Source organism: Carcharodon carcharias, chromosome 13, assembly GCF_017639515.1.
Source record: "Carcharodon carcharias isolate sCarCar2 chromosome 13, sCarCar2.pri, whole genome shotgun sequence".
Taxonomy (NCBI): domain Eukaryota; kingdom Metazoa; phylum Chordata; class Chondrichthyes; order Lamniformes; family Lamnidae; genus Carcharodon; species Carcharodon carcharias.
The window spans coordinates 129,354,427-129,377,103 of record NC_054479.1 but is presented as its reverse complement, the minus strand read 5'-3'; the positions used below and the strand labels follow the sequence as shown (position 1 = coordinate 129,377,103).

Below are 22,677 nucleotides of genomic sequence, written 5' to 3'. Positions count from 1 at the left end.
ACCCTCCTAACAGGTAATAAGTATTTGGATGAGCAGTTGCGATGCCATGGCATACAATACCATGGGGATAGTGGTCAGAAATGGAGTTAGGAGACTTAGGAAGGTGTTTGACGTGTGCATCCTCGAAGGGCCGAAAGACCTTTTTCTATGATCCACATCTCTGACTCTATCACTCTGTGATCGAGCAATGTTACAACAATAACAAATTAAACAATCATCAGTGCTATGGATGTTTGGGGGACATTGTGGATCTCACTTATGGCCTCAAATACCTGGCCGTGCCACCCCAGCCTCGCTGACACCAGTTGACCTGGGTGCATGGCGCCTCTGAACTCCAGGGCCTCCTGTTCGAAGCGGCTTAACATCATGAGGTGAGGCTGGCCGCCTCCAATCCTTGAACACTCTGACGCATTGTGAGCATTCTTCTCCTGAGAAAGAGAGAACATCATTCATTGCGGAAATTTGCACATGGATTCTGCATGCGCACACCACACCCCAACCACAGTGGGTCATATCAGGCCTCCAGTGCCTCCTGTCCCCGCTACTGCTGATCAGTCACACAAAGATAGTACGCCTGCTCCTAACCCCGCCAATGGCCACCTTGGACACATTCTGCGTCCATCACTTTAGGAAACACACAGTATTTGCTCCCATAGCAAGGAGGCACAACTATGTGCAGCGTCAAGGGCAGCAGATGGTTGGTTCTTGGCCACAGCACCTTGAGACTCCCTTCCACAATCTCATCACCGTGAATAGGACATGTGTTGGAGTTCTGAGTATGCAACGAACTGTAACTCCTGCAGGTTGCCCCCAGACCAGTCATGTGCGACTAAGAGCAACACATGGTGCGGGGGAGAACTCAGCTCCTCATGAACCACTCAGGCTGATCTAAGTATGGGGACTATCTGCTTGTCCACCCATCGTAGGAAAAATGCCCAACATGATTCAATACAGTCACGACAGTAAGACTTGGGGTGGGGCCTCAAAGGCTAAGGTTACCTGCTGGTTAAATGCCCAATGCCAACATGATACTCCCCCTTCCAGAGCACAACAAATTGTTGAAGCACTTACAGCGCTGGATCCAGGTGCACCGCACCATGTCATGGAAACTCACCGCCTCCGCCACCTCTTCCCAGGCACCTTTGGTCATGTCGGGGGGTTCTCCTCCTCCCATCCTGGGGGACCAACACCTCCTGCCGTGCTGTGAAGTGCCCTCACCACTGTGCCCCGGGACACTAGCCGATGTTCTAATTCCCACCGAGGTGCTAGTATGTGCGCTGGTGCTTGCCTGACAGAGATGGTGTGACACTGGTGAGACTTCAGGGCCCTCAGGTGTGAGAGGGGGCTTCTGCTGCTCCTCCTCCCAGCCCTGCTCTGCTGATGCTGAAAGGAAGAACAACGACATTGGATCAGTTAATGTGGAGACAATATCAATGTGCATCCCCGTCCCCTGGATCATTATGCGCTCATCCTTCCTTAAGCAGTGGTTAAGCCATGTTGCAAACTTCAATCACTGAACATTCAGCACTGCCATGGCTGCTGGGAGAACAATGGTGACCTCACTGCTGGGCAAACATACCAACCCGTGGCACCACAGCCTCACCAACACTGGTGGACCTGGGCGCATGGTGCCTCTCCAAATCTAGGGCCTCCTGCTTGAAGCGGCTGGGAATCGCCAACTGGGCCAGCCCTATGCCAGTCCTCACCCGCTTGGCAGCATTATGTGCATTCTTCTCCTGAGAAGGAGAGAAGAGCATTGATTAGTGCTACTTGCACCTGGACTCTCTTCGCGGACAGCCCACCGCAGCCAGAGTGGGACATTGCAGGGCTCCAATGCCTCCTCACCCCACTGCTGCCGAACACTCCCACAAAGATGCTAGGCCTGTTCCCCCAACCCCCCGACTCCACCTTGGCCAAATGCTGCCGACATCACACAAGGCACCACATGGTCTAACTTTCCATAACAAGGAGGCGCAAGCACATGGAGCGCAGAGGACAGCAGATCGATCGGTGCCACGCCACCTTGAAGCTCCCCTCCCAGCATGTCATCACCCTGACTTTGACATGTCCTGGAATTCCAGCACTGCATCTAGGTGCAGCTCCTCCAGGTTGGCCCCAAAACAGTAATGTGGGTCTCAGTGTACCACATGCTGTGGGGGCAGAACCCATCTCATCACCACCCTCTCAGGGTGACCTCGGCAAGGGCAATATCTGTTGGATCACCCAGCGGAGGACAAATGCTGTCAATGATTCAATGCAGTCACTAAACTCAGACTTGGTTTGGGGGGGGTGGGGGGGGAAAGCCCACCTGCTGGGATAAGTGACCAATGCCTTCCTGAGCGCAACATGTCGTTGAAGCGCTTGCAACACTGGATCCAGCTGCATTGCACCACATCGTGGGAGCTCACCACCTCCGCCACCTCCTCCCAGGCACGTTTGCTCATGTGGGGAGGCCTCCTCCTCCCGTCATGGGGTACGAGGACCTCCCGCCGTGCTGCCACCTCCTGGAGGAGGGCAGCAAGGCAATCATCGGAAAAATGAGGGGCACAGTGCCCTGCTGCCCTACCCTCCGGCCTGGCCTGCCCACCAGCGGCGCCCTGGGGAGCCCTTCCACTGGCCGCGATTCGCAGCCTTGGAAAGGCTGCAGCAACTTTTTTTTTAAAACATTGCAGACCCGCTACCGCCCACCCACTCCCACTGTCCTTGGGAACCGCGATTCACACTGGGCCGGCCTTAATTGGCCTGCCCGTGTAAAATGGCAGCGCGGACCTGACTGTGGGTGGCGATCGGGTCCGCGCCCACCTGCGCCCATCCCCACTCTGCCTCCCCGCCAGCCAGAAAATTCAGCCCTAAGTATGTTCAGGTTTGAGATTGCTAGATTTTTTGAGTGTACAAGGCTCAGACAGGAAAGTGAAGTTGAGATACAGGATCTATCATGATCTCATTAAAGGGTGGCGCAGGCTTGAGGGGCAACCTGTCCTACTCCTGCTTATGCTTTTACATGACGTACTCTCAAACTATGGGGGAGAATTTTTCCTCTGGCGGGCGGGCTGGGTGGGAGCTGGCAGTGTCGGGGGCGGGGGCGGAGCCGATTCACCCACCACGTCGCCATTTTATGCGGGCAGGCATAATTAATGCCTGCCCAGTGTAACGCGCTACCTGTGCAGGCGGGGAGAGAGGAGGGAGCGAAAGAGCGCAGCAATTTCCCTGATGCATGGAGCCCCACGCGTCGGGGAGATTAAGTTGATAACAAAACTTTTAAATGAATAAAGTTTAAAAAAAAAACTATTTAAACGTGTCCCCCTCCCATGACAGCCTCCAGCGCCGCGCCCGCCAAACGGAAAATCAAAACGCGTCATCGCGCGTCATTTTGTGCATCGGTGTGTAGGGCCCGCCCTCACTTGCCGACAGCAAGATTCTGCCCCATGTTACCAGGGTCGATTTTCCAGCCCCTTTCCGCCGGTGGGATCTTCCAGTCCCGCCGAAGTGAATGGAAGTCTGAATGACTGGCCGCACCCGCCGCAGGGGAACCTTCCGCAGGGTGTGGGTTGGGCGGGGTGGTGGGGGGGGATCGTCTAGAAAATTCTGGCCTCAGACAATGCCGTTGTTGAAGGTTTTCACCCTCAGTGGAATCTCACTCTGTTGAAATTAAAACTCACTTCATCATCTGTTCGTCCTTTCCCGAAATCCATAGAATCTTACTCTAATCTGCTGAGTTTATAAATCCAGGTTTGGTGTCATCCAACTCTTCTCCCTGATGTACCACAGCTCGTCTTTTATGCCTTTTGAGCCTTGACCTCAATCATCTACAATAATAAACACCAAAGAATTTTTTTGAAATAACGTTCTGTATTCAAAGTGTTCACGGAGCTTTCCCCTATGTTTTTGATGGCAGATTGTCATTAATGGTGATGAGCATGCGATACTTGTGACAAAGCTAAAACCCAGCACAGAGTATTCCTTCACAGTGGTTGCTGTGTATGCAGATGAGATCGGGGACCTAACAACAGCCAGTGGAAAAACAAGTAAGAATAAATGTCTAAAATGATGAAAGGAGTAGACAAAAATAAACTCTTTCCCCTGGTGGGTGAATCTAGCATAAGTGGATACCATCTTGTCAGCTGTGGCTTAGCTGGTGGCACTGTCACCTCTGAGTCACAAAGTTCTGGGTTAAAGTCCCACTCCAGGGCTTGAACTCAAAAATTAAGGCTGACACTCCGAGTGCAGCACTAAGAGAATGCTGCGCTGTTGGAGGTGCTGTCTTTCAGATGAAATGTCTGCTTACAAAAGAGTTATTACTGGTCTTTTGGCCTTGATCAACAACCGGTTATCTGGTCATTATCACATTGCTGTTTGTGGAAGCTTGCTGTGGTTTCCCATGTTAAAACCGTGGCTTTACTGCAAAAAGTACTTCATTGGCTGTAAAGTGCTTTGCGCCATCTGGTGGTTGTGAAAGGCGCTATATAAATGCAAGTATCTTCTTTTCTTAAAATTAGAGTGAGGCCATTCAGGAGTGAAATCAGGAAGCACTGTAGGGTAACAATAGACAATAGTGTAAGATGTGTAGAGTAATTGTTGACATTGGAGTAGCAGTCTCTGGACATTTACACGCTGATACTTCATTTTTTTTTCTGATATACTGCAGGTGCCCTGCCTCACGTGACTAACTTTCGAGTGATAGAGCAAGGGTTGTTCAGTCTGAAGGTGGCCTGGACTCTTCCTCTAGACCCTTTGGTGGGTTACAAGATCTACATACCAAGAAGTAAGATTAAGGAAAGAACTGTATCTTAACTCTGAGGGCGCAAGCCAGGTTCTGTAATTGAAAAATAAAAATTGGTTAGTCTTTTAGCTTCAATTTGGAAAAGAAATACATATGGGGCATCCTGTTTAACAATGGAGGAACCATCAGATTCCCTTATTAAAAATCAAACTGTGATAACAAATACTATTTCCTTTCATTCTGCCAATCTAACTTACTAACCAGTATCACAGTAATGAATACCAACCAATGTCATCACTATCCATTGTTTAAATAAGAATTTTAGAAAGTGATTAGAACTGAAAGGAGCATAAAAACAGGCTACTGAAGGTGATTGATTCTTTGTCAATGTTTTATTAAAAAATGGTCTGGATGGTAAATCTATGTCTTTCAGTGGCATTGTGGCTTGAGGGAGATTTTGGGCATGATCAATCCAGCAATCTGCCAGAAATAGCCAGCTTTGAAAATGTCACTGTGGTGCTGCTCCACTGGCTGTGCAGCAAAGCTATGCTTCAGCTAATGTTGTAACAGTGTCCCGTCCAAGTGGGAAATCATGATGTGTCAGCCTAAATAATGAGCATCAGTAGGCAATTTGATGGTGTGCGCCATCATAGCTGAGTCTCATCCCTGTGCTGGTACGCACACACACACCACACACACACACGCAGCACGTAGAGAAAGTTCAGGGTCTACCTCATGTGGATGAGTGAGTACCACATTAACATTTACTAACTGTGCAGTTAGAGAACCAGGGGAGATATAAATTTTCACAATGTTTTCAATAAAGTGTAAAACTTTTCAGTGGCAAATGCAATGAGGTCAATGAGCTTCTGTTAACAGTATGGATTTCAAGTCCCCTCACCAGGTTGACAGTGATTCTTGAAATGAGCCGAGATGTGAAGTGTAAATGGGATTCTCACAGCAGCTTCCCAACATTAAAATCACTTTGTCCTTCAGCCAACAGACCCGGACTGGCCTATGAACAGAATATCAAAGGAGATGTCTCGTTTCATCTGATAGACAATCTGCAGGAGGACAAGGACTACACTATCAGCATCTACGCCGTGTATCCTGAGGGCCCCAGCGATCCTGTGTCCACCACTGGCAGAACACGTAAAGCGAATCATTAACACTTACTGTGTATCAGAGCACTGATATGTAGATGACTTACCTCCTATGTTGAGTGTAATTAAACTTATAGCAGTCCAAAATCAACCAGATTAGACACACAATTTGTTAAATAACATAAACTTAGCTCTGAAATGCCACATCAGAATGTCATGACTTGCATTATATTTGGTACTTAGTTTAGGGAGATTTAAATGGTAATTCTTTTTTTCATTAAATAGGGGTAGTTTTTCACCCATTTATACCACTACCATCCTAAAGTACTAAGAACTTTCCAATCAGTTTTGGGAGGGGTCAGAGGTGAAGCTGAAATTTTCTGCCATTTTTAGGATATTTGCACTTGGATTATCTTCCCTCTATATCACACTTCAAATTAGTTCTTCAAGCATTGTAGCAAAAGCATCTTCTTCAACATCTTGTAGTCTCCCAGACTCTTCAAAAATTGTCCATCAACTCCTCCACTGAATCTATTGATACTGCAATTTCCATTAATCCGAGCTGGCCAGCTCCAGCTCACAAAATCTGCTGTATTCCATCCAATAATAGATCATTTCTGTCCCCTTAAAATCCAATCCATTTCCTTGTCAAATATTTATCCAAATCTCTTTTCTGAAGGAGTCAATCGGCACACGGTAAATTATGTTGCAGGCGCTGATCTGGAGAGCTTTGTGTCAGGAAAGAAATCATTTTCAAAGATAAACACAGGTGAGGGGCCAACATTTGGTCCATCTTGCTCAACCTTCTGCAAAAATGCAGTGTCCATCATAGCATCTAACTGCTTTTAGATTGGCTCCAGGGATTGACTTTCTGCCCCACCCTACCTGGAATACCTGAAATTATAATACGAAATATAATTTCATACAAACGCCTTTGTTCATTCATTACTCATGTCACAGAGCGCACTTTCAATCCCAAGTCTCTATTTCTGGAGCTGCTGCCCTTCACCTACAGGAGGCTGCAGTGTTTGAAGAACCAGTTATTAGGATGAAAAGAAAGAAATTTGCACTGACATTTCACCTTTCGCAATGTCCCAAAGTCCTTTACAGCTAATTAAGTATTCTTGAAGTCACTGTTGTAATGTAGGAAAAATTTACACTCTGCAAACTTCCACAAACAGCAGTGAGATAATAACCAGATGATGTTTTAGTGATGTTGCTTGAGGGATAAATGTGGTTGGGACAAAAGGGAGATCTACCATGCTCTTTGAATGCTACTATGGGATCTTTTAAGACCACATGAATGGGTAACATATCTTCTGAAAAACAGCACCTCTGACAGTCCAGTACTGCACTGAACTGTTAACATAGATTATGTGCTCAAGTCTCTGGGGTGGGACTTGAAACCACAACCTTCTGACACAAGTAATTGCTAGCATTGATTGAAAGAACCCAAGTGCTAAACAGCCTTTGTTGCATGATAATCATTCTTTAATGATGAACATGTTCTTGATAATTAATTTTCTGCAACAGGCAAGTAGGACATTCATTTTCAGTGATTGGGAGTGAATGGAGCACAGCCGCCATGCTGAGGAAGGATGGTTTACAAAAAGTTGTTAGCATGTTTGCATTACGGTAGCAGTTTGGGTTTAAAATATATATTTTTTCTAAACAGTGAAACTCATGGCAGTGCAGGAACTAATCTTGGAGAATGCCTTGACAGATACCATACAAGCAAAGTGGCTTCCAGTTAAAGGCGCAACTGGCTACAGACTTACATGGGGATCTTCTGGTACTGTTCCTTTGAATGCATGTTCTAGGTCATAAATATTATCTTAGGTTGGCGAGCGTAAATCCAGCCTGGAACTGAACCACACATGCCTCTCAGATCCTAAGTTTAGTCGTTGGTGAGCTGTCAGTTAGCTGATGTCAGCCAGGATAACAATTTTTGGGTTAAAGTGCCTCACTATACCTATTAAAACATATTCTTTGTATAAATATTGTTTAACATTTATTTTATAAGCATCAAGTTTTATTCCACAATGGAGACCTGCTGTCTGGGGTCTCCTTATATCTTTACCTCCATCCAATCCAGGATATTCAGGAAGGAACTCTGTGCTTCCCAGGATGATTTGATTTGTTGCAGTTAAGGCAGCAACTTGAGAGAGGCCGGGAGGCTGTTTCAAGACAGGTTCTTTGCAGACTAATCATCCAGGCAATGAACAGAACACTTGGCTTCTGTTTAATGATTGAATTGGTGGGTGTTGAGCTTTTGTATTCTCGTGCATTTCTTAGAACTGTGGTCACAGATTTATTGAGCCCTGAGGCATTTCAGCCAATCCCCTCTTGGCTTGAAATGGCACCTCATGCAAAAAGTGGGACTAACAAATATTGGGGGCAATTTTGATTTTCTGTGCAATAGTGTAAAACAGGTGATAGTGAATTGGTAGTCCTTTTATTACCTCTTGCCATTTTTACTTTCATTGAAGTCATTCAATTCTTAAAATGCTGCCTGGATCACTTGGCATCACCAGAGTTAACTCCGTACCACAGGATCACAAAGCAGTCATACATTACATGGACTTTTTCAGATTCTTAAGCATTCCCAGTTTATGCTAGGTTGGCTAAAACCCTCCATTAGTATAACCTTTCATTTTGCACTGACAACCCTTATCTCTTCAAAGAGTAGACTATCTGTTGGAATATTTTAAGGATATTGTTCAAACCCAGCATAGTCAAGTATCGTCTTACAAACCTTCAGGCATTTAGCAAGGGGGTAGAGGGTGCTCAAGGAGTTTTTTATCAGCAAAATGAGCTGAATCATGAGACTCAGGCACTTGGATAAGGGATGATGCGGTTACCAAGGAGACAACATACCATGGAAACCGATAGCATTGAAAGACTTCCGAGGCAATCAGAGCTATGGAGATCCACAAAACTTCAAGGAGGCTTATGTATAGTTAGGGTGAGCTTTAGATTACAAGTGAATATAGCCTGTAAGACAGAGATGAAGGCCGAGGAGATTACAACACTACCTAAACAACCCATCTTTGGTTGTTAACATGGTGTCAGCTTGGTGAGATAATTAACAACTAGCGGATAAGTCCAGAGATATGCTTGTGCAGAACAAAGCAGTCAAATTATATAAAGACAGCAAATACACCCACCAAAGTTAGAATTCTCAGGGCCATCAAATGTCCTTAGCCTAGAAGGCAGCCCACAGAGGACAAGCTGGACTTTGTGTCCACAGGGAAACCAGGTTGTATTAATTGCTTGTCATTTACTGTAGTGCTGTGGAACATGAAAAAAACTACTCAATGTAAAGCCATTAGGGCCTGAAAAATGGAAATTATTGTTGAAAGATTAACAATCTTAAATTGTGGCTGCAACTGCAGTGAGAAATCTACTATTGCTATACTTCTAATGATTTTGGGCTGTAGGCAAGTTCCACAATTGCTTTAGACAGTGTGGCCTTTCCAACTTTTCTCTTTGGCTGTGGAAGATTCAAAGTTTAGGGGCAAGGGAAAGGGCAAAGCCTTTTTTTGTTAACAAAGCCAATAGATTGTTCTACAGATGCACTTTGTGCAGACAATAATGTTTAGTGGCACAGTGAAAGGAACAAAATTCTGTGCAAAGTCTTCAAAACTATTGAGCATTGAGCATTAATTCGATAATAGCTGTTGCTGTATTTTCTTTTCAACAGGGGGAGACCTTCAGAATGTGAATTTAGGTGATGCCTACCAGTTCTATATGATCCGGGGTCTGCAGGCTGGATCTGAATACACTGTTACTGTCAACCCAATCTTTGGTGATGTCGAAGGCCCAGTGGTCTCTGGGAAGGTTAAGACTTGTAAGTATTTTTGGCATAACATCTTCTGTCAGCATACAATGCAATCTTAATTTTGTGCACTGTGCTTACTCCTGTGCTTGCTGGCCTAAGGTCAGCTCCCAGTTCCAGAAATGCCATCATTTCAAGATTCGCATCCTTGTTTTCAAATCCCTTCATGGCTTCAGCTCGGCCCTCCTTGTCTCCGTAACCTCCTTCCAGCCATACAACCCTCCAAGGTCCCTGTGCTCCACCAATTCTAGCCTCTTACACATTCCCAATTTCAATTGATCCACCATTCAGCTGCCAAGGCCCTAAGCTCAGCATTTCCCTCCCTAAACTTCTGTTTCTCTCTTGTCCTTTAAGAGTTCCCTTAAAATCAGCCTCTTTTTCACCTACCCTACTATCTCATATGTGACTTGGTGTCAGGTTTTTTTGATATTCCCTCCTGCGTAGCACCTTGATACATTTTACCATGTTAAAGCTGCTGTATAAGTGCAAGTTGTTGTTACAAATAACCAAACAACAAAGAATCCATGTCAGAATGTATCTAAAGTGCATGTCATGACCTCGTGCTGACATGTTTGCAAGTTTACATTACAAATAGTTCTTGGATTGAAGACCAGATTTCTTTCTTGGATTCAGTTGCCAAATGTGGTCCAGTTTATTTTTTATTCATTCATGCAATATGGGCGTCATGGGCTAAGCGAGAATTTATCACCCATCCCTAATTGCCCTTGAGAAGATGGTGCTGAGCTGCCTTCTTGAACCACTGCAGCCCATGTGGTGAAGGTACACTCACAGTGTTGTTAGGGAGAGAGTTCCATGATTTTGATGCAGTGACAGCGAAGGAATGGTGATATATTTCCAAGTGAGGATGGTGAGTGGTTTGGAGGGGAACTTCCAGGTGGTGGTGTTCCCATGTGTCTACTGCCCTTATCCTTCTAGATGGTAGTGGTCATGGGTTTGTAAGGTGCAGTCTAAGGGACCTCGGTGGGTTCATGCAAAGCATCTTGTAGATGGTGCACACTGCTGCTACTGTGCGTTGGTGGTGGAAATGAATGTTTGTGCATGGGGTGCCAATCAAGTGGGCTGCTTTATCCTGGATGGTGTCAAACTTGAGTGTTTTTAGAGCTGCACTCATCCAGGCAAGTGTGTATTCCATCACATTCCTGACCTGTGCCTTGTAGATGGAGGACAGGCCTTGTAGAGTCAGGAGGTGACTTGCCGCAGGATTCCTAGCCTCTGACCTTCTCTTGTAGCCACAGAATTTATACACTAGTCCAGTTCAGTTTCTGCTCAATGGTAACCCCCAGGATGCTGATATTGGGGTATTCAGTGATGGTAATACTGTTGAATGTCAAGGGGCAATGATTAGATTCTCTCTTGTTGGAGATGGTCATTGCCTGGCACTTGTCTGGCATGAAAGTTACTCACCACTTGTCAGCCCAAGCCTGGATATTGTCAAGGTCTTGCTGCATTTGGACATGGACTGCTTCAGTATCTGAGGAGTTGTGAATGGTGCTGAACATTGTGCAATCGTCAGTGAACATCCCCACTTCTGACCTTATGATGGAAGGAAGGTCATTGATGAAGCAGCTGAAGATGGTTGGGCCCAGGGCCCTAACCTGAGCAACTCCTGCAGTGATCTCCTGGAACTAAGATGATTGATGTCCAACAACCACAGCCATCTTCCTTTTGTGCTAGGTATGACTCCAACCAGTGGAGAGTTTTTCCCCCGATTCCTATTGACTGCAGTTTTGCTAGGGCTCCTTGATGCCAGACTCGGTCAAATGCGACCTTGATGCAAAGGGCAGTCACTCTCACCTCCCATCGAGAGTTCAGCTCATGTTTGGACCAAGGCTATAATAAGGTCAAGAGCTGGGTGACCCTGGTGGAACCAAGCTGAGCGTCAGTGAGCAGGTTATTGCTAAGCAAGTGCTGCTTGCTAGCACAGTTGATGATCCTTTCCATCACTTTGCTGATGATCGAGAGTAGACTGATGGGGCGGTAATTGGCCGGGTTGGATTTGTCCTGCTTTTTGTGTACGGGACATATCTGGGCAATTTTCCACATTGTCGGGTAGACACCAGTTGGCAAGCGATGCACTGGGTTGGCTTTTTGGAACATCGACATCTTCCTCACGGTTTTCTTGCTTGTCCTAAGATTAGGAACTCTGTAATATGAAGAATCCCAGCCACAAAACCACCTGCCATTGCTCTTTGGTAATGGAGATATATTTTTAAAGAAAAATTCATAATGGATCCTCATCCTGGGGTATGTATAAATGAAAATTTTGATGTGAAACGTAAACTCAGCCTCTCAATGGCTCTTCCAGATGATCCAGCGACTAGCTCAGACAGATAGACCAGAAAAATCCTAGATTCTAGGCCTGGTCCACACTGAGTTAGTTAACCTAATCTGTACTGGAGTGACCACTGGGGCATCATGAACATGAGGGTGGAGAAAAGTGACCTGTTGGAATTTTAGGTGTGCCAGGTGAGGCCAACTTTAGGATATGATGTGATGCTCCCCAAAGTTAAATAAGCATGCAATGCCTTCTAAGTTCAAAGGTACAAAATGATGGCTTTGTCATGGTTCCGGAGGGTGACCGGTGCCGATAGAACTTTTTTTCTTTGTTCATGGGATGTAGGCATTGCTGGTTAGGCCAGCATTTATTGCCCATCCCTAATTGCCCTTATTCAGAGGGCATTTAAGAGTCAACCCCAGTCACATGTAGGCCAGGACAGCAGATTTCCTCCCCTAAATGACATGAGTGAACCAGATGAGTTTTTACAACAATAGTTTCATGGTCATCATTCCAGATTGGGATGGTGGGATTTGAACCCAGGTTTCCAGAGCATTACCCTGGGTCTCTGCATTATTAGTCCAGTGACAAAACCACTATACCACCACCATCTTCCCACTGTACAGTAGCAAGAAGTCAATGATTTGAGGATCACCCCTCTGTTTGTTACCTGCATTGACTTCTGATTGCCCAATTCCTCCTTGTATTTAAATTCCACGCCTCTCCATATCTCTGTAATCTCCTCCAGCCCTACAATGGTCTCCACTCAAAATCTCTATTCCTCCAACTGTGATCTTTCATGCATCACCCCACCTTCCCACCCTGATCTCTCCTTACACTACCATTGGCACCCATGCCTTCAATGTTTAGGCCCCGCACTCTTACATTCTAGGCTAAATGCTGCATCTCTCTCCTCCTTTGAGACTCTCCTTCAAATCCACGGCTTTGACCAAACCTTTGGTATTCCCTCTCCTAGAATTTCCTTCCTTGGCTTGGCGCTCATTCATTTCAGAATTATGCCTCTTGGAAGCACCCAGGGGTGTTTTTCTGTGTTTTAAGCACTATATAAATGCACGTTCTGTTGTTAGTTTCTGACACAAGGGCCGGGATTTTGACAAAAGTGTGCCATTCCCGACACTGTAACCAAAACTGTGTGCCACTTCCACTTTCCCTCTTTTTGCTTTTGCCAACATGATTATAATTAAAGTTCTAAGTGCCAGTGGTGTGCACGCAAAACACGTTTGAATTAGCGGCTGGGGAAGATTTCATTGGTGAAACTCACTGTCAGCTGACAATGCTGCATCTATTGGTGCCCAATTAGTTTTCTGGTCCAACAGGGAGGCTCTGCATCACAGCCATAACTTTCCTGCCTAACTACATTGGCTTTAACATAAAGCTTGAGAGCACAAAGGTGGCATGGGTGTTTTTTTCAAAATTAAATCTCGCTTGTATATATTTCACATTTCACTGATTTCATTTTATTCGTGTGTGCACCCTTGTTATTTGTTCAGACCAGCTTAGTCAGAGAGCTAAATGTACTGCCACACTTAATGTTGGCATGCATTGATGATTACAGGGGAGGTAGGGACATTTCCTTTATTGTGGAAGAAACAATGTTGTGTTTTTGCGCTCACTTCTTTATTGAATGTTCATATTTGTGCCCAGTGTTATACTCACTGCTCTGTGGAACATGGCTGAACTTGTAGGTTTGGCTGGCCCTCTCTTCTATGTATTGTAAAGGATCTTGTCTGAAAGCAATCTCAGCAAGAGTAATTGGAATAGTTTACATGAACTCAAAGTCCTATAAGAACTCTGCCAGCCAACACCCTGAGAAACGCATACATTTGGACTGTACTGACACCGCCCTTTAGGCCCCTAATTTTCCTACTGACCCCACCCTCCCACCACATCCAGGACAACAGGCTCTTCTCACTTCACTTCTTCATGCCCCCAGCCCCAGCCTCTGTGCTCCCCTGGATACCTCTTCCAATCCTCCATGCCCTGGACGCCACTCCCCAACCCCCGTCACCACTGACTCATCCTTTTCAGTCCTGAGCCTCCATGCAAGTGTCCATCCTCTTGCTCCCCTGCTGTACAGTTAAACAAGGAAAACCGCTGATCTTACAGCCAACGGCACAAAGCCAACAGGTGCACACCACTTTTTAACGGCCGTGAGCTGGATGCCACAAGATTCTGGTGCACCACCAACTTTATCTTGAAGATAGGACTTTTATTAAAAACATTTTCACATTCATGAGTATTTATGGCATGCAAATGTGGTACCGGCCATATGTCGGTGTAATTTTTGACACACCGCAAAAATACCACTGCATCTCAACTCGCCATCGGGAAATCGAAATGTCACATCCCACCTCATCAAAATCAGCCCACATGTGATGTTTCCTGCTCTTGTGGGCTCTATAAAATTCCCCCCAAGATATTTACTCATGAATAAGAAAGGGTTACATTCATTTACCTTTTTTCAGAAATTCTGTGACAGCTTATTGGCTTCTGTATTTTTTCAGTGGCAACAAGTTCTGTCCACACTCTGCGAGCGTTGTCCATCACTACAAGCAGTGCTGTCATCACATGGAACGCTGTCCCCAGTGCTACAGGATATAGATTGGCATGGGGCCCCACACCAGGTACTTGATTCATTGATGTGAATTGAGACATACGAAAGCATTAATGTTAAGAGCGTTGTTGGCTTGATTTGTGAAGGCCAAGTTTTTTTTGTTTTACTTTAGTTGTAGGGATGCACCACACTTTCTCCATTTATGTTCTCTCAATAGTCCCCCATGCCATTCAACTCTAGGTAGGACAGAATGCCTATTCTTAGCTACTGATCTCAGCCAGGTGAGCTCCTGACTTGACAGAGGGCTTTCAAATTATGAATGGATTGGACAAGGTAAATGTGGAGAGAATGATTCCACTTGTAGGAGAACCCTAAACTAGGGACTGTAAATACAAGATAGTTACTAATAAATCCAATGGGGAAATACAGAGAAATTCCTTTACTCAGGCTGTGGTTAGAATATAGAAATTGCTACCATAGGAAAACATTCGGGTGAATAACTTAGATGCTTTCAAAAAGAAACAAGATGAGCACATGAGAGAAAAAGGAGTAGAGAGGTGTGCTGAAAGGCCGAGATGGGATAAATGAAGTAAAGAGGAGACATGCAGAGTATAAACACCAGCACACACCAGATTGGTCGAATGGCCTGTTTCTGTGCTCTATATTCTATGTAATTCTAAATGCAATTCCCATGAGCACCATTCCACAGGGAGATGCTTGGTTTCTGCCCAGTACCTTCCTGCACAGTTCAATAAATTCACTTGTGATAAATAACCCACGTAGTCGATTTTTATTCCATCGAAGATCTATCTGGAAGTTACAGAGAATTGATCCCTTAAAATAATTCTTAAATATGATGGCTCTGAATTTAAGTAGGGTTCTCTTGATCCCCTGATGCAGCTTTGGGAGGTGAAGATGGAGGCCTGCAACCCACCCCCCACTACCTCCACTGAGGTGTAAATCAGGGGGAACCCACCCTCCCAAAGAAAGTGTAAGTGACAGTTTTTAGCTGTTTCTGTTGCTTCCTTGACCGCTCAGTGGGGAATCTCTGTAGATATTCTAGGTGTTAAGTATGGTCATAGTACATTAAGATCATTTAATAGTTACACCTTGAACAAGTTATTTAATTGTTTACGATACTGGGGAGGGGGAATTGGTGGACTGGTTGGGCCAGTCAGTTCAAACCATGTCCTTTGGGTTCTCCTAGCTGGTTATCCTCCAAAGTGATGTGAGTGAGATGAAGAGCTCGGTTAGGGGAGAATGGAAACTGCATCTCACTGCTCTGCCCTATGGTACATTGCTGCTTAAATGGGCATGATAGCATAGTGGGTTAGAGCACTGGGTTAGCAAACCCCACCGTGGCAACTAGTGGAATTGAAGTCAATAAATTGTGGTCTGGCACTGGAAAAGGACTGTGGAAGCTGTCAAGTTGTGAAAAAAGTCAGCTGGTTCACTAACGCCCCCCAGGTCAGTGAATCTTCCACCACCCCCCCACCCCACCCCTCCCCACTCAATTTAGCCTACTCACGTCCACATTATGTGATTAATTCTTAGCAAGTCCTTCACTTGGTTGTTTAAAAACCCACATCATTGTGGGAATATGGGAACCCCTTTGGGACAAAGACTGCAGAGGTTCAAGGAGAAGCCCAACACCACCACATCCTCAGGACAGTTAGGGATGGGCAATTGTCGAAGCCTCTCTAATATTGGCCACACTCTAACAACAAATAAAATAAAAATTCAGCTGAGACCAAAGGCTTACGATTTTTTTACAACATAGTTCAATAAGGGGGCTTGCTTTAATGTTACTTTTCCTTGTTGCCAGAGTTCGTTGGGAGAGACCGACCCCGTCAAGTAGCGCTGAACGGCAGCACAACATCACATCAGCTCAAATATCTGGCTTCCAATACAGAATACGTTTTAGCACTTTATGTGGTCTTTGGTTCTGTTGTTGGCCCTGGGATAACAGCAACTGTGAAAACAAGTGAGTGACATCAGACGACATTCCCTAACTGCTTTACAGGTTAACACGGAATGGGGAGATACTTTTAGGTGCCATGAAAATAATATCCTAGAAAATAATATCTAGAAGGACAAGGGCAGCAGATACATGGGAACACCACCTTCCTAACTTGGAAATATATCACCGTGTCTTCACTGTCGCTGGGTCAAAATCCTGGAACTCACTTCCTAACAGCACTGTGGGTTTACCTACACCACATGGACTATAGTGGTTCAAGAAGGCAGCTCACCACCACCTTCTCAAGGGCAACTAGGGATGGGTAATAAATGCTGGCCCAGCCAGCGAAGCCCCCATCCCTTGAATGAATTTTTAAAAAAAGATTAGTTTCCCTTCGCTGTTTTTTTTCCCATAGCCTGGTTTCTTCTGAATGAGATAATTAGGAGCTGTTTTGTACCGTGGGCCGTTGCTTACCCTCTTGAGACTACCCAAACTCTGAAAAGATGGTGTTTTATGGGACAGTATGGATAAGAGATGAAACTTTATTCAGCACATAGGTGTGTTAAATTAAAAAGAGTTAGCTTTGCATCCATTCTTGCCATTATATCATGAGAATGTATATCCTTACATCTTCGTATCCTATTCTTAAGCATTGTTTCTATTTCTTTCCTCTCCCTAAAAGTCTTCACGAGCCATATAAGTGTGAAGGCAAGTCATCTGCCAGGTCTGCCCTATATCATTATGAATTTGGCCACTGGACTTTGTATTTGGCCTGCTTATGACTCCTAGCTGATTTCTCTCCCTTTATTTGTAGAAATCCTCAATATTCACCTCTCCACTGCACTATAGTTGAGACATGTGCTTGTTGTGTTGAGGATCATATTACATATTCTGGAGCTTTGTTACATCCACCTTCAGAATGGAGAGGACACAACAAGCACCATTGAAGCTTTTCTCAGAATATGAGGGGAGGTCCATAGTTGAACATATACATGGGCTATGGAAGAATGAGTTTGATGTGCCAAATTAGTTAGTCTTGTATCAGGATTTCCTTTGTTTTTAGACTCGCATGCAAATATGATCAGTGCAATCTGACAGAACATTGGAGCTGGATACAAATAGGCAGTTCATCTGTCAGTGCCTTGAAGAAAGGTTGCGATAGTTGGCCAATCATCAGTACCTTGGAGAGAGATTCTGGTACACGATTGATCCAATACCTTTGACAGAGATTTAAGTACTCAGTTAATCTTCAGCACGTTGGAGAGAGCTTGAAATACTGTGGAGACAAACCCAATGCTGAGGAGAACCTAGGAGTGTGACGCGTTTTGTTAACATAAACTGTTTGGACTCTTCAAAAAGGTGCAGGGAACATTCAAAGTTGTTAGAATCCAAACAAAGTGTATATGTAAGCACAACATGGGAAGCTATTAGGGTCTGAATCGGAAGGACAGAGGACATTGGAATTATAAAGAGAGATGAATGTTGAATTGTTAGGATCTTGATCAGAAATGCGGACATTCAGAGCTATAAGACATTACAATGAGGCCTGGGTTAGCAAGTACATGTACAAGATGAAGGTGGTCAACGCATCATTCGGTTGTTGTAATTGTGTGAGTTGCAGATGCTACAAGTCCTTATCATAATGTCTGTCCTCTTTGCCAATCCTACTGACATCTGTCCACTGTCATAGTTTCATTCATGTCTTGATGTAAACCAGAAGTTAAAAGGGACCAAATGCAGCTGATGGCCTAATGCCTAAAATCAGGAGAAAGAAACTTTCAAACATGGTCATAGGTAAGGTAAAAGTAAATTAAAAGAAACTGCTTCATACTCATTAACTCATAAAACAATATATTGCCTGATATGCTGGACAGAGTCCTAATTTAACAGGAAATGAAGATTTACAGAACTGGTATTAAATGAGGAGGGAGAAAACCACAATTGTTTTGGTCACAACATACAATGGGGCTGGATTGGTTCAGATATTGCCCATTCGTTCATCTTACGCAAAGAGGGTGAAAGTAACCCCAGCAGCTCATGTGATGAATGCAATGGCCATTGTGTTAAGAAATACAGCCTAGGAAGATCCCAAGATTGACCTTTGGTCTGTGCTGAGTTATCTGATCTCAGCTGGGCTACCAGTTGGAGGGTGACAGATCGTAACTTCAATGTGGAATATTGGTGGGGAACCTCAGAGAAATGGCACACTGTTGCTTAAACCTTTCCCCTAGGAGTTTCCACCAATCTTCCACCAAAGTTACACTGGGTGATCAGCAGAAGCCGTGTTAGAAATTCTATCCCATAGAGTTTCCATTCCTCCATTCCTGATCACTACTCATGATTGTGCTGAAAAGGAGTATGTGAGAACATTGGATGAGTACAGGCTGTAGCTGTGCTGTAACACCTTACCCTCCACAAGGTGGTATAACCTGTCAACACATGCTGTTTGGACTCACAGATAAAGAATGACTACTTGGGCAAATAAACAAGATCTGTGCAACTATACCCTAGTAAGAGGTGGTGCCTTTTGGGCAGGGGAGAACATTGGAGAGCATTTTGGGGAATTGAATGAATGAACTGATGGCTTATTCTGTATTGCAGCTCCACTTGGCTATGTATCAAACTTCAGAGTAACCACATACACGACTACCTCGGTGTCTGTGGTCTGGAGTGCTACTGTCGGAGCAACAGAGTATAAGATAACATGGACCCCAACATCAGGTAAATAAAGATAAACCGTCCCTCTAAGTTGTGTGTCTAAGGGACAGCTTTTGTTGGTGTTTCTCTGATTTTTATTTGTGACTCTAAACAATTATTATTGTTGCTGAATCATAGGCCTCTCTTAGTGCACCTTATCAAACTTGTTTTTTAAAATTCTTATTAACTGCGTCCACTGTATTTCTTTTATCTCTGGTGCTTCTTTAAAGGATTTTATTAGATTTGTAATCTGTTGATTACGGAAGATTTCAGGAAAATCTAATTCAGGTGTTTAAGATGTTGAAAGGAGTTCATAGGTTAAATAGAGAGAAACTATTTCCTCTGGCTGGGAGTTCCAGAACAAGGGATAATAACCTTAAGATTAAAACTTGGCCATTCAGGTGTTATCAGATGTTATGACACAGCTGTAGGTAAAGGCTGAGTTATTTAAAATCTCAGCAGGAAACTTTAAAGAACTACCATAACCTATATTTTTAATTGGTATGTTTGAGATGCAACTCTGAATTCAGAAATGAAACCACCATCCTCCAGAGGTTTTTTTATATAAATTAAATTAAACATTTATTAATTTTAATAAGAAATTAAACATACATGTCTACAAATTACTACCATAATAGTTACTAAACAAATCCCCAAATTAACCTCTCCCAGGTAATCTTCCCCAAGGCAACAATAATCCATAGATGTAAACAGGCACCAGGCAAAGCACATTTTATCTTACTAATTCAAAATGAGGTCCCTTTCAATTTGTTCCTTCGCAGACACAGTGATAGGCTTACAGGCTTTAGATCTTACAAGCCTCTGACTTCCACACACAAAACTCTTCTGTATATACTTCACCTTCCCTTTGAATGTAAATTCTCATTGTATGACCAGGTGAACTCCACCTCTTCTAACAATAAAACCCCTTTCATAGGACCAATTTTATTAGCAATATAAACATATTGCTTGATGTCTCCTAACTAGGTGCAAGATTTCATCCCCAGTCTTTGAATGACCTATTCAACAAAATGCAAATGTACTCTGAACCTTACTGTTTAACATCTCAAAACTACTATGCATCAAAGCATCCAGACACCCAAAGTTTTTCGATTATGTTTAGAATTTTAGAATTTCAGGAGAGAAACTAAGAAACACTTTAAAACACCAAGTGTGGTATTAGTTTGGATCTCTTTCACATGAATGGAAATTGATGCTGAGCCACTAGTTCATGTTTAAAACTGAGGCTGATGGATTTCTGTTGCCTACCAAGCTGCAGAAATATGACACAAAGTGGTTCGATCACAGTGGCTTTAATCCAATTAAGACACACACACCCACACCCACACATCCTACTACAAGTCCAATTTAAAATAATTTCCAATAACATTATATACATTAATATCTTCATGACACAGAAATAACTTCTTTGCACAAACAGTAGTGGAAATCTGGATTTCTCTACATGCGACCCCCTCCTCCCACCTCTCTCCCAAAACTGCTATTGGGGCTTGGGGTCAATTGAAAATATCAAAAGTGAGAATGATAGAATTTGTCAAGCAAGGGTATTAAGGGATACAGAATTGAGGGTTGGAGGATACATGGAGTTAATATACAGATCAGCCATCATGTAACTGAATGATGGAACAGGTTCAAGGGATTGAATGACCAACCCTGTTCCTTGGTTGGTCAAGTGCAATCCACATTTTTAAAATCTCTGCTGACCGGTCAGGATTAATTTATGTTTTGTGAAGTATTTAATAAATTAGCCATGTGTTATAGAGACTTATGGCTGACACTGGGAGTGCTGGTGTTGAATTGTACATTGCAGAGCCTGAAGCTTACTCAGCACACTGAAGTCAGAGTATTTGTTCCAGTATTAGCTCTGGATTTTTCTCTGTTCTGGTTGAAAAGAATAGGAAAGAAAATAGTATAAATCAGTTTGGTGACACCAGATTTGAGCTTAAAAAGTCTGCTGAATAGCAGAGGAGGAAAGACTGATGATTGCAGTGTTAGAGAGTGGGAGAGAATACGATGGAGGTATTTAATGGCGGTGACAGTGGTCTCACCAGCTGGAGAGATGGCGAGAGCTCAACATCGCTTCTTTTAGGGAAGGCCCGCCAAATTAAGTGCCACTAGGCACTTAACTGGACAGTGGTAGGCCTTCCCTGGAATCAAGGACACCAAGGGTGGAAGTCTCGCTCAGCAAGAGCTACTGGCCAGTCAGAGGCTGATGTCTCTATTGAATGGCAGTGCCACCAGAGAGGCAGTGGCTGCTTCCAGTTTGACACCCACCAGAGGCCTAATATTGTTGCTGTATCCTAAGTCACACATGGTGGGGGGAGGGGCTTTGTGGGGGAGTGGTATGGCAGGAAGGGCAGAGGGCTGGCTCGCAGTCATCCACCCCCCTTCCTAATACCATCCCTTGAATAGCCTTGGGACACCCCTTGGAAGCTTGCAAGTAACACTGTGTGGGTTTTCTTGTTGTGCTCCTGCATGGCGATTCCCCTGTCCACCATTTGGTTACTGCTAGATAATGTTTAGATTATGCATTCAGGTCCCAGAGCAGAGTTTGAATCCATAACCTTTTGAGTCAGAGGCCATCATTCTATCAACAGTCAAATTGATAATTTTTCCAATAAATAATGTCTAAAGTTCACCTGCATGTAAAACATTTAACAAAAAAACTATACCAGTTAACACAAAACTCAAATTCAAAAATATCAGGCTGGATTTTCATCTTCAAAGCGGGTAGCGGGAGTTGGGAAATTTCCTGGCTTGGCGTGCCTGGTTGTAAACGGGAGTTGGGTCCACTGCCTCCAGAAAGAGTTTGGAGCCACCCACGGGTTGCTGGGTGCCAAAGTGGGCTGTTTTAAAAGGCCCACCTTAGCACTATAGAACTTGTCCCAGTTAAAATAAAAACAAAATAACAGAAAGAAGTCCTTTAGCCTTCACCCCTCACACCCCCACACACTCCCCATGCCAGCTCATGCCTCCCACACACTCCCCATGCCCCCTCATACCCTGCATGCAAAGCTATGCCCTACCATCCAGCCCCCAATGGTCCCTCATACCTTCCATGCTAAGCTATGGAATTTGCTTGCTCAATCATCCATGATATACTCTGTAAGGAACCAATGATCCCTATAGTGATAATAGGGTATGTTAAAAAGAAGCTTTAAAACAGTCATTCATTCATAACTTTCCATTTCCTTAAAACTCATTTCACTACAGTCCAATAAAAGAGCAAATCATCCAGACCCTTTAAAGTATCAATAGCAGAAACTGCAAGCACTTGAAACCTCATTATCATATGGAAATAAATATTGTGCAATTGACGGACTAAGTCACAGAAACCGAGCTGTCAATCTTTGTTTTCCCTGGGGTGCAGCTGTTTCAACACACTAATGGATGTCTGGGCTCTTATTGGCTGGCCCAGTTGCATGAAAATTGCTAAGTACAAGGACATGCCTATCCCTGCTATGGAG

At 44.2% G+C, this 22,677-nt stretch overlaps 1 protein-coding gene across 1 annotated transcript in view; it reads left to right on the top strand.

Moving 5' to 3' along the window:
• The window catches only part of LOC121286154 (collagen alpha-1(VII) chain-like), a 188,135-nt gene that overhangs the window by 8,924 nt on the left and 156,534 nt on the right, over positions 1 to 22,677 (top strand). The window contains exons 4-11 of the mRNA XM_041203135.1: positions 3,896 to 4,025; positions 4,646 to 4,762; positions 5,717 to 5,872; positions 7,499 to 7,615; positions 9,527 to 9,673; positions 14,483 to 14,602; positions 16,358 to 16,516; positions 19,094 to 19,213. Coding sequence (XP_041059069.1) covers positions 3,896 to 4,025; positions 4,646 to 4,762; positions 5,717 to 5,872; positions 7,499 to 7,615; positions 9,527 to 9,673; positions 14,483 to 14,602; positions 16,358 to 16,516; positions 19,094 to 19,213 — 1,066 coding nt within the window. The remainder of the gene's footprint in view (positions 1 to 3,895; positions 4,026 to 4,645; positions 4,763 to 5,716; positions 5,873 to 7,498; positions 7,616 to 9,526; positions 9,674 to 14,482; positions 14,603 to 16,357; positions 16,517 to 19,093; positions 19,214 to 22,677) is intronic.